This window comes from Podarcis liolepis, assembly GCF_965112155.1.
Source record: "Podarcis liolepis genome assembly, chromosome: 5".
Classification (NCBI taxonomy): domain Eukaryota; kingdom Metazoa; phylum Chordata; class Lepidosauria; order Squamata; family Lacertidae; genus Podarcis; species Podarcis liolepis.
This window is the reverse complement of record NC_139556.1, coordinates 25873811-25886766: the sequence shown is the minus strand read 5'-3', so window position 1 is coordinate 25886766 and position 12956 is coordinate 25873811. Positions and strand designations below refer to the sequence as shown.

Here is a 12956-nt window from a genome sequence, read left to right as displayed (position 1 = left end):
CGAGCCATTAAGAAGAAACAACCCTGCTCTTACAAGCCTTGATTTTCCACAGGTCTCCCTAAGCTGTAAAGGTAAAGGTAAAGGACCCCTGGATGGTTAAGTCCAGTCAAAGGCGATTATGGAGTTGCGGCACTCATCTCTCTTTCAGGCTGAGGGAGCCGGCGTTTGTCCACAGACAGCTTTCCGGGAACACCATGACAGAAGTGCACAGAAACGCCATTTACCTTCCCGCCACACCTATTTATCTACCTGCACTGGCATGCTTTCGAACTGTTAGGTTGGCAGGAGCTGGGCCAGAGCAATGGGAGCTCACTCCATCATGGGGATTTGAACCGCCGACCTTCTGATCGGCAAGCCCAAGAGGCTCTGTGGGTTAGACCACAGCGCCACCCGCGTCCTCTAAACTGTAATGGAAGATTGAAAAGTGGATTATACCCATAGCTGCACAGATTTACTTACAGAAGTGTAAGCTCCTTATTTGGCCTTTGAGTCCATAACAGGAACCGTTGCAACATAACAAATTCATTGCAATCACTTCAATACCAATCACTACAACCAAACACACAAACGCGCAAATCGACCAACCTCCACTTTCACGGGAGTGCCTATAATCATGGTTTTTTCCTGGATGTTCTCGTTGAACTCTGGGGAGTGATCGTTGACGTCAAGCACAGTAATGAAGACTTCAGCCAAGCTATACTTCCCCTCTGTATCTTCTGCCTTCACATAGAAGTTGTACTTGGATGTAACTTCTGCATCTAACGTGGCCCATGGCTGGGTGTAAATGATTCCAGTGGATGGATGGATGAGAAATCTGGAAGAAGAAAAACCAATGGCCAATATTTCATCTATTTCCAAGTTAGCTGCACAGACAGAAGAAAAGAGATCACCCTTATGTTCAGATACACCCTTTTCAGAGTGATTTCTCCCCCTACAGTAGCTGCTGTGGGTGGCTGCAGTCCCAATTGTGCTTTGAAAATGGGAATTTATTTGTTACAAAACATATTAACCAATTCTCTATAAAATACTCCGAACAACATACAGTAAAACAAGTGTTTAACGTGCTGCATCTCTTAAAAAGAACATTTCATACCAATTGCTACAAAATGCCCATTTAAAATCAAGCTCAACTCAGCTATTCAGCATTTTTGAAAGTCGTGGCGAATAAAAAACAACTGTTGACCTATAAGGAAAAAAGGGAGCAAAAGGATGGAGTCTGGTATACTTCTATGTGTACAGAATTCCACAGGGAAGAGTGTCATATAACCGAAAGCCTTGCTCGCTCTATGGCCAGCCTTACCAAAATCATTTTTCTACGGAAACTTCTCAGTTTGTACAGCTTATGGACATGGAAAAGATCCCAGAAGAGGCCCATTTTGACTTATTAAGATTAATTAAGGATGGAGTTATTTGTGTAAGATGGCAGAAGTTATTAACACAAGGGCTCTGAAGTAGGAAGCAATGTCTTATATTGAGGAAAAACGTTAACACCTTTGGACTCCTCTAATTTGTGTTATTTCCCGTTTAATTTTAATTAAAAATGATTTTAAGGAAACGAGAAAGCAATCTGGAAATCATGGAGTATTCCTTGGGTCTGTCAGAGGGGTCATGTTATTCTTGCACTATTATATATATATATTTAAAAGTTCATGTTATCTGTTGATCTGAATATGCTTTCACCCTTCACCTTACTTCAACATATTTTAGAAGCCCCTACAAGAGTTGAAAACTGCTCAGAGGAGTGTGTGTGTGTTGCTGCCCATTGGATATTTTGGTTTATCTCCCCCCAACAAAAAAATAAATAAATTCCTGAGCATTGGCCATGCTTGCTGAAGCTGATGAGAGCTGCAGTTCAACAACAGGCATGGGGGGGGGGGACGACGACAGGTTGCTAAAGAGTGGCTTGTTGTTGTTGTTGTTGTTTAGTCATGTCCGACTCTTCGTGGCCCCATGGACCAGAGCACGCCAGGCACTCCTCTCTTCCACTGCCTCCCGCAGTTTGGTCAAACTCATGCTGGTAGCTTCGCAAACACCATCCAACCATCTCGTCCTCTGTCGTCCCCTTCTCCTTGTGCCCTCCATCTTTCCCAACATCAGGGTCTTTTCCAGGGAGTCTTCTCTTCTCATGAGGTGGCCAAAGTATTGGATCTGTCCTTCCAGTGAGCACTCAGGGCTGATTTCCTTCAGAATGGATAGGTTTGATCTTCTTGCAGTCCATGGGACTCTCAAGAGTCTCCTCCAGCACCATAATTCAAGGAGTGGCTTAAGGCATGCTCTCTCTCTCTCTCTCTCTCTCTCTCTCTCTCTCTCTCTCTCTCTCGTGTGTGTGTGTGTCTATTTGTATCTATATACAGTACATCTGCATGGGAGATATACAACAGGCATGGGGGGGGGGAATCAGTTCCAGTGTAACATGGATATGTTTAGATGTAATACTATTTTTATACAATGTCTCTGGAGCCTTTGAATATGGCGAAAAAATGAGGGGGTGGGCGAATTGATTGCCTGGCATTTCAAGTTTCATATTTTTTAATCCATTTTGGATGTGTCCCTTGTTTTTGTGAGCAGCACAGTGCGGTGGATTTCCACTTAGTCCCTCTGCACTGAAACAAGGGAGAATGGCGCAGTTGTGCAGTTTGTAACAACAATGTATTGAGTCATGCACTGAATAAAACAACGCAGAGACCTTCAGCACGCAAGCAATGGAAGTGTGATGAATGCAACGTTTGGCTGTAGGTTAGTTTGGCTGAACGCTGCATTGAATCCCTTATAAAACAAGAAAGGGGAGAAGAATTTATTTCCTTCTGCTTCTAAAGGGAGTTAAGATCTGCTCCTCAAACTCCGAGGTACATTTAGACTATCTCAGTAGTCTAGTCTGCTGAGTAGGCAAGTCTGAAAATCTTTGCTTAAATGAGTGTAGGACTGCAACTTCATCACACACAGACACACCCTGAAGGCAGCAGGTGAGCAAAACTATTTGTCATACATTATATACCAATAATTTCAAACGACGGACTGAATTGATTTGAAAGATGCTAATGTGAAATCTGATTCTATGAATTTGCAGCTTGAATGATTTGGGGGTGCCTTTTTTAAAACACAAGATAGTGCTAAATGTTCTGGGGTCTCTTCACCACTTTGACTTTTCCAATAGCAAGGCCAAGTCATAAATTCTCGAGTAAACTTATTTTACTCAAAAATGATTTGGGGGTAATGGAAGTCGCCCAGAGTGGCTGGGAATGGGTGGGGTATAATAATAATAATAATAATAATAATAATAATAATAATAATAATAATAATAATTCACAAACCCTACTCTCACCTTTTCTTTTTTGCTACCAACTCCTCTTTCTGCCCTTACTCCATATTGGCTTCATAATAAAGCCAAATCAGAATGAGGGCAATGTGTCCTGCCATTACTCTGATTGGCTTAATTGTAAAATAAAGACAACAAGGGGGTCCAGTAGCACACAGAACCATTGCTATGGCAACCAGGAATATCAGTAAGTGGGATAAATTTCACAGAGCCCCTACAAAATTGCTGAAAAATTGCCCCACACAACTCTTGGATTCAGCCCAATAACAACAGTAATAACAACCTCCTAATGTAAAATGTCCCAAGCAGAAATTAAAAATCAACATTGTTTATTGTTTTTTTCCCTTTCATGCCCAGTGAGTCGGTGTAAATATTGGAAGTAATTAAAAATCTAATTATTTTTGCTAATTCCTTTTGAGACCATTTGCTGGGTATTAGAGTTATGACTAGGGATCTATGTCCAACTTTCTGCAAATGCAAAGGGCAAGATATTCAAAAGGTTGTTCGTGAAGACAGAGAAATACTATTAGAATTCTGCTCTTGTAGAAGTGCCTTGAGTTTTTCAGGTGTAACCAGAGAGACAGCCCATCCCACGAATTGCTTAACGGCATCCTAAAAGAGGGGAGAAATATCTAAAGGAGATGCTTAACTGTTGTTGCTGTCATATATATATGACAGCAAAGGTCCATATAGTTAAAGCCATGGTTTTCCCAGTAGCGATGTATGGAAGTGAGAGCTGGACCATAAAGAAGGTTGATCGCCAAAGAATTGATGCTTTTGAATTATGGTGCTGGAGGAGACTCTTGAGAGTCCCATGGACTGCAAGAAGATCAAACGTATCCATTCTTAAGGAAATCAGCCCTGAGTGCTCACTGGAAGGACAGATCCTGAAGCTGAGGCTCCAATACTTTGGTCACTTCATGAGAAAAGAAGACTCCCTGGAAAAGACCCTGATGTTGGGCATAAGAAGAAGGGGACGACAGAGGACGAGATGGTTGGACAATGTTCTCGAAGCTACAAACATGAGTCTGACCAAACTGCGGGAGGCAGTGAAAGACAGGAGTGCCTGGTGTGCTCTGGTCCATGGGGTCACGAAGAGTCGGACACGACTAAATGACTAAACAACAACAACAATATATGATTATTTTCTGCATGCAATGCAGGAGACACTGAGGGTTTCAAGGTCACTTAGGAAATGTGGCTCAGAACTGGAGGAAAAAGCACATGGTTTTCTGACTCTCTATCAGGGTCCATCCAAACCTTTTCATTCTCCATGGGTGAGGTGCTAAGCATCCTGCCGATGGATGTGCAGGAAGAACAATGGCTCCCAGGACCAGGATATGGCTGTGCTGGGCAGCAAATACCACTTACCTGAAGCCCCAGTTCAGTGGAGATAATCAGAGTTCTAAGGGATGCAGGTGGCGCTGTGGTCTAAACCACTGAGCCTCTTGGGCTTGCTGATCAGAAGGTCAGCGGTTCGAATCTGCGCAACGGGGTGAGCTCCCGTTGCTCTGTGCCAGCTCCTGCCAACCTAGCAGTTTGAAAGCACACTACAGTGGTACCTCGGGTTACAGACGCTTCAGGTTACAGCCACTTCAGTTTACAGGCTCTGCTAACCCAGAAATAGTACCTCGGGTTAAGAACTTTGCTTCAGGATGAGAACAAAAATCACGCGGCATTGGGAGGCCCCATTAGCTAAAGTGGTATCTCAGGTTAAGAACAGTTTCAGGTTACGAACGGACCTCCAGAATGAATGAACTTCTTAACCCGAGGTACCATGGTAGTTCAAACAGATAAACAGGTACCGCTGTGGCAGGAAGGTAAATGGCGTTTCCGTGAGTTGTGGGTCCCGTCACAGTGCTCCGTTGCACCAGAAGTGGTTTAGTCATGCTGGCTACGTGACCCAGAAAGCTGTCTGTGGACAAACACCGGCTCCCTCGGCTTGAGATTGAGATGAGCGCCTCACCCAACAGTTGCCTTTGACTGGACGTAACCATCTAGGTCCTTTTAAAATCAGAGTTTGAGGAGAATTCCAGCCAGGTAAAGGCACCAAAATATGACACGAAGCAGGAAAAGGAAGGGGCCTAGATGGGGGGCAGATTTTTGGCATGAGGAGAGTCCAGAGGGCCAGATGGAGAGATTTATTAGGCCCCAGGGGGCCTTACAGTGTTCCAGAAGGGTGATTATAAGTGGCACATCTTTTGAACGACATGCAGTTTTCATTGATAACCTCCTCAAAATTATTTGCTGCCCCCTAAGTGGCACATCTCTTGAATTGCATGCAGTTTTATTTGGTATCCCCCTTAAAATCATTTGCTCCTCCCGATCCCAATTTTTTATGCTTTTACGTTTTCTTTATGCAAAACTTTTACAACCCACAGTTGCTCAAGGCGGCTCACTCCATTGGTTTCACACAGTTCCATACATCAAAACAAACGAAAAGCACGCACTAAAACGGCAAACGTTAAAATGAAAAACAGCAACACCCTTTCCACAATCTGTTCTTCCTTTAAGCATTATTGTTAGGTTCATGTGGAAGAACCTGGAGGTTTGGTCCTCTGCATATTGCTTTGCTTGAAATAGAACACTGTTGGTGTGAAACAGCCAGGGAAAAGATATACATCCCCTTTAAGAATGAATTTCATCATGTTTGAATTTGATGCATCAGACAGAACATTACTCTCATTCATTTGCTAATAGCAATAAAAATTATGCAAACTTTTATATATATATAAAAAAATACTCTTAAACAAAAATATGTATATATCCATATGTATGTTTAAACTTACAGATCTGCACCTGTTCCATAAATGGAGTATTTCATTTCACCCCAAAGTCCTGAATCAGGGTCTGTTGCCTTAAGAAGAAAATGGAAAGGGGTACTGATGGATTAAAATAGAAGCGAAGCAGACTTTCATGACATGCGTAATTGGTCACATTGAGGATGGAAAATAGCAAAAACCAGAAGGCTACTTTCCCTAGGGGGGGGCGCAGCTTTGGGAGTGGGATTTGGAGGGCAGAAGTAGCCAGGGTGAGAGAGGGTGCCTCATCACTTTTCAGTCTAATAATAATAATAATAATAATAATAATAATAATAATAATAATTTATTTATTTATTTATTTATTTATACCCCGCCTATCTGACTGGGTTTCCCTAGCCACTCTGGGCGGCTCCCAATAGAATATTAAAAACACAATAAAAACATCAAACCTTAAAAACTTCCCTAAACAGGGCTGCCTTCAGGTGTCTTCTAAAAGTCAGAAAATTGTTTATTTCCTAGACATCTGAAGGGAGGGCGTTCCACAGGGCGGGCGCCACTACCGAGAAGGCCCTCTGCCTGGTTCCCTGTAACATCACTTCTTGCAGTGAGGGAGCCGCCAGAAGGCCCTCAGAGCTGGACCTTAGTGTTTGGGCTGAACAATGGAGGTGAAGATGCTCCTTCAGGTATACTGAGCTGAGGCCGTTTACGGCTTTAAAGGTCAGCACCCCAAATGGCCACAAACTGCTTCTATCTCCCCACCCCACCCTTTCACCACCAAGGTATTTGGAGATCAAAATGTGCAACTGAAAGTTTGTGACAGGGTGGGCGAATTTAACGGTGGGGAAGAGTCATGTCAATTACAGTGGTACCTCAGGTACAGAATCTTCAGGTTACAGACGCTTCAGGTTACAGAGTCTGCTAACCCAGAAATAGTACCTTGGGTTAAGAACTTTGCTTCAGGATGAGAACAGAAATCACGTGGTGGCGGCGTGGCAGCAGCGGGAGGCCCCATTAGCTAAAGAGGTACCTCAGGTTAAGAACAGGTTAAGAACGGACCTCCGGAATGAATTAAGTTCTTAACCAGAGGTACCACTGTAATCTGCATCCATCTGCAAAGTGTTGGGAAAGGATGTCGCTAAGAGATGTGTGTGTGAGAGAGAGTAAACTTCAGGATCAGGCCTACACACAAAGAAAAGGTGAAAAATTCCACCTCTGTACTAGCAGCATAACCAAGCGGGGCCACTGGGTGGCTCCCCTCACTTGAGATACATGTCACCATTAAAGTTTGGGACATGGAAAATGATGAAATGATCCTCTTTCTGAGCATATTATTCTGCTAAGAAAATATCTAGGCATTGTGCAGATTGGGCCCCTAGAAAATACGGGAGAAAATCAATCATCTAGCCATGTTTTATTTTCCACTTAGCTGTTCTTAGCTAAACAATGTGTGAGATGAAGAAAGCATGCTATGCAGAAAGGTTCAGTTCTCTCCAATGGCTTATTTGGCGCAGACGCAGTGGTTTCATATCAGCTAACTTTCATATCTTCCACTACAGAATCATAGGAAGTATAGTTTGTAGTGCAATCCTAACCAAGTTTGTCCTGCTTACTTTGGTGGGAAGAACATCAGTGGGAATTATGTTAATCCAGAAGATATCATCATTATCATCATCATCATTTATTATTTTTACCCTGCCCATCTGGCTGGCATTCCCCAGTCACTTTGGGTGGCTCCCAACAGAATATTATTATTATTAATAATAAAAGTGATAAAGGGTCAAACATTTAAAACTTCCCTAAACAGGTCTGTCTTCAGATGTCTTCTAAAAGTCAGATAGTTGTTTATTTCCTTGACATCTGATGGGAGAGCAAGCGCCACTACCGAGAAGGCCCTCTTCCTGGTTCCCTGTAACTTCACTTTTCTCAGTGAGGGAACCGCCAGAAGGCCATTGGAGCTGGATCTCAGTGTCTGGGCAGAACGATGGAGGTGGAGACACTCCTTCAGGTATACTGTGCCGAAACCATTTAGGGCTTTAAAGGTCAGCACCAACACTTTGAATTGTGCTGAGAAACATACTGGGAGCCAATGTAGTCTTTCAGGACTGGTGTTATATCAAATTATAGTGTGAATATTCTCCTGGGTCCCTGCATATTCTACAGAGTCCAGCAACATCTGGACCCAGTTTATCCACCCCCACTTTAAACAGCCATATATTCTGAATTTGTAGAACATGGAAAAAAAATTCGAGGATAGACTTAGCTTGGACAGACAAACCATCTATCAAGTAGTTTCAATACAGTTTTAAAGTGGTGGCATTATTATTTTATTTGTGTGGATACTGACAAGCTATATTTTAATTTAAGAAACACACCCTTGCTCAGCAGAGCAAATTCCAGCCTGCATTGCTCTGTGCAGAATAACAGACTATGGTGAATTCAAATTCAAATTCTAAAAAGCAATCCTAGCTTGCGTCTATGCTTAGACTCATGAGAGATTCAGCTCTACAACTCTGTGATTCTATGATTTTATTTTTTTTTGTCAGTTTCTGAATATATAGATCCCCACCTCTTCCCAGGGGCAATAATTACAGATATTGAGAGACTCATGGAACTACACAGAATTATAAGTCCAACAGAGCATGGCTGTAGAGGAATGAATAAAATTTACCGTTACAGCCACAACATTGGAGCCGCCAGGAGAATTCTCTGGGATCCTTGCGATGTAGTAATCAGATGAAAACTTTGGGACATTATCATTCGTATCCAAGAGACGGATCACAATATCTGCCGTTGAACTGAACTTCTCAGGTGTGTTAACTTCTATTGCAAGAAGCTAAGGAGGTAATTGAGAAATTACGAGCTAGTAAGTCATGCAAAATCCAACAGTTGTGCTTCTACAGAGCCCAGCTATTTTATATGGAACTGACTAATTTGCGTTATGGCTAATAATGATGATAGAGAATCCCATCAACAGAATATATTCCACATGGAACAGAAAGAAAGAAAGAAAGAAAGAAAGAAAGAAAGAAAGAAAGAAAGAAAGAAAGAAAGAAAAGAACTCACAAAAGTTGGAATTCCGTCATTGTTACATTAATACAAAGTTAAATTTCAAATGACTGCAAAAATCTGAGTATAAATCCCTTATGGCATAGCCATGTCTGTGTGCTGCCTGTATATCATTTCGTTAACCACGGGAAGGACTCAAGTTTTCAGCACATCCTGAATCAAAGAGATTCAGCCAATGGCGATGGAACATTAGCATCGCCACCAAATAAGGAAGCAGAACAAAAGAACATAAGAAGAGCTCTTGCATTCCTTCTTTGTTGAGACCTTGATGGCGATGCTCAAGAAAACTACATGGCAACTAGCAACCCAGAATAAAATGAAACCAATAAAGCAGAATAAAATGAAAACAAATCAATCTTGAACATCAATACACCAGAACAGGTTATTTGGCTAAGGCATGAAGACGTTAAACTGTGTGTGTGGGGGGGGAATATGAGTGGGAACACTTATGAAAAGTTAATAATAATAATAATAATAATAATAATAATAATAATAATAATAATTTATTACTTATATCCCGCCCATCTGGCCGGGCCTCCCCAGCCACTCTGGGTGGCTCCCAACAGAATATTAAAAACACGATAAAACATCAAACATAAAAAACTCCCCTAAACAGGACTGCCTTCAGATGCTTCCTAAAAGTCAGGCAGTTGTTTATTTCCTTGACATCTGATGGGAGGGAGTTCTACAGGGCAGGTGCCACTACCGAGAAAGCCCTCTGCCTGGTTCTCTGTAGCCTGAGTATTATTCTTGTGACTAACTTAAAGCCAACTTTTTTTATTCTGCGTCCAGCAATTCCTCAAAGAGAACATGGAGCAGCATTGAGAACATGGAGCAAGATGGAGCAATGGTCTGCCTTATGTCTCTGGAAATCTTAATAGGCCACTTCCACAGGGATGTTCACATGTCTTCTGAAGACCATGCGTTGAATACAGTATAAAGATTGGCGGAGTCAAGAGCCAAGGAGGTCATCTGGAGTAATAGCAAGATGGTAATGAATCAAAGTGGGCATCAAGCTGCCCCCCCCCCGGAGAACATGCAGGGGCAGAAGACAGAGGTGACTATTCCTCCCCTCCAAAAAAAAAAATTCAAACGCCCAAGGACCCAATCCAAATCTGTCTCTGAAATATTGCTTTCAGCTTGAATCGAAAGCTGCTGCAAATAGATGATGATATGCCTATTAAAGACTGTTAATCATTCCCTCCGCTAAGAATAATCAAATATCGGGGACCGGCATAAAACAAAGGTTATCTAAAATTAGCTTTGTATATTCCATTGCTCTTGGATGAAAATAGCAGGTCTGCTATCTTAGATATGTCAGATAACGAACCATTGGAGGCAACACTGACACCACAAAACATTTGGAATGTACAATTTCATGTGGAAATCTGGTCTCCAATCAAGTTACATGTCTTTAGGTGCCAGGCAAAAACATTCCTCTTCTCCCAGGCCTGTGACCAATTAAACAATTTATGGCAAACTGTGTGTGGTGGGGTTGGGGTGTTATTGCTTTTGCTTGTGAGTATGTTGTGCATTTTTGTGTTTTTATATCATAAATTGCATTGTGTTCCTCGGATGAATGGCAGTAAATAATAATAATAATAATAATAATAATAATAATAATAATAATGTCAGTGGAGAACTCTCTACTGGCACCCATGGTGAATGCATCTCTGCCTTTCTTTGTTGCCAATGCATTTGGAATTTACAAAAGGGCTTTAAAATGTTGTATAAAAGCCCTTTGCTGTTTATCTTCAATCACTTGCAAATAACAACAACAACAATTTTTCAGAGACAAAGTGTACAATTTATCAAGTAAAAAGAAACACACACTTTTCTCTTTTAATTACTTCCTTTGGTGTTTACAGCAGTGCTCTTAATCATGCTGAATTCTATTAGTATTCATGAGGCCACGCTTTGTAATTTCCTTACCATGCATACTTGGGCAGTGCTTTATAACCTTCTGAGAATTTTCTAGTTGTAACAGGAATAATTATAGGTTGTGTTCCATGTGCACCTCTTGGATGAAACACCCCATGAAATAAACACCCAAGGGCCTTGACAGGGCTCAAAAGGAGCACACAGTCATCAAATCCAGCCCTCTCCCATGAGGCAGAAATATCCACACATCACCTCTCTCTCCCCCTCCGAGATTTACCCACACAAGCCAGAACACTGTATGCCGCAAACAGAGAGGTCAAACAAGTCATAAATAAGACAGCAAGATACTTGCAAATCGTGTAGGTTGAGGTGGCTCTTGCAAATGAGCCAAGGGACACACTTCGGAAGGGCTTCTATAATTTTAGCCGCATGAAAAACTATTTTGGGGGCGTTTATTGTTTGTTTACAGATAGTTGCCTTGGTGATGTTATCTTGCGTCTGTTGAAGTAGCCGTTGCATCACCACCCGGTTTATTGTTTTTCAGTGTATATATATGATATGCAGTGTTTTTTTCTTTAAAAATATGTTTAGGGGTACTCTCATTTTGACTCAAGAAAATCACCATTTTGTAGTTCGGGGAAAATAAATACAGTAAATGGACAAAAGGACAAAGATTCACAGAATGTTTAGGGGTATGCGTAGCCCTGTGTCCTCCCAGGAAAAAAAGCACTGTATATATGACATCTCAAGATTCTATGCTGCAGCTTTAACCCTTTGTGTAGAATTTTGGATGCAGGATTCCCCCACGCACCCCCTGGTCACCATTCCAATCCCCCTTCAGGAATTGGAGGGCAATTTTCTGAAGGGGGAAGCCTGCTGTAAACCCACAGAGGCTTCCTGCACATTTTAGAATGGAGTTCTAAAACACAGAGGGAGAGTCAGCCAGGGCAAGAGACTCCTCACTTCAGAAGATTGTGCTCCAGCTCATGATGAACGATTGGAATGGCAATGCGGGAATGAAGTTAGCACGAAGGCAGAAGTTACAATACCTTGAAGGTGAAGACCTGGAACTTTTCGTAGTCTATGGCAGCAGAGTTTTCTACGATGATTGTGACCTGCGCTTCATTCAGCACAGTCTGAGGGACAACGCGGAAAATGCCGCCCGGCCCGACAAGCCGGAGGTTGAATTTCGCATTCGCCCCCTGTGAAGAAAGAGCCATTAAAAAATAAATGACAAATGTATCATAGCATATAACCCAGTACTGTTGATTTCCTTACAGAAGAGACACATGTGTGTGTGTAGGAGTAAAAAAACCCTAGTCTTCCTGCAATAAATGTGGGAGTAGTGGGATCATTATTGGTAGTTCTATCCTTGACATAAATGGCCAGCTATCCATCTCTGCACAGTAAATGTAAAATATGCTTGCATAAGCGAACATGAGGAGGTCCTGCATTCACAACCAGGAACTCTGCTGTTATCATGGAACCCTGTACAACATGTAGAAATTAAGGAATAGAGTCGGCATTTCCTTTTCCACATGTGGGGGAGAGAATAAGAGGAGAGGGCAAGAACGACTGCTTAGTATCTTCAATTCAGCAGCTACTGGATGAGAAAGAACTAAGAGGCTTTCTGAAGTAATCTCCCCAAGCTTTGGCTCACAAGATGTCAGTGGTTTTGATAAAAATAGATTTGGGAGCTTGCCTATACCTCTAGTCACACTGGAAGAGCACCTAGTTTAGGTTGGCTAAGTGTGAGAATAATCTGGAAGGTAGACTCTGAGATGCTGAACATTCAGAATGACCCGATTACCTAAATATGGGTCATTTTAGGTACAAGGTACACCTCCATATACTTTGACCAGAGGCGTGCTTGAATATTACCCCTCCTTCTGCTAAGAAAGTACTGGGAGTGGCCTTAGCTTGGTGGCACA

At 42.1% G+C, this 12956-nt stretch overlaps 1 protein-coding gene across 2 annotated transcripts in view; it reads right to left on the bottom strand.

Annotated features, from left to right (window-relative positions):
• The window catches only part of CDHR1 (cadherin related family member 1), a 55778-nt gene that overhangs the window by 11574 nt on the left and 31248 nt on the right, over positions 1–12956 (bottom strand). For both annotated transcript variants that reach the window (XM_083502487.1, XM_083502488.1), the window contains exons 12-15: positions 12075–12227; positions 8747–8911; positions 6106–6173; positions 586–814 (exon numbers count right to left, since the gene is read on the bottom strand). In XM_083502487.1, coding sequence (XP_083358613.1) covers positions 586–814; positions 6106–6173; positions 8747–8911; positions 12075–12227 — 615 coding nt within the window. The remainder of the gene's footprint in view (positions 1–585; positions 815–6105; positions 6174–8746; positions 8912–12074; positions 12228–12956) is intronic.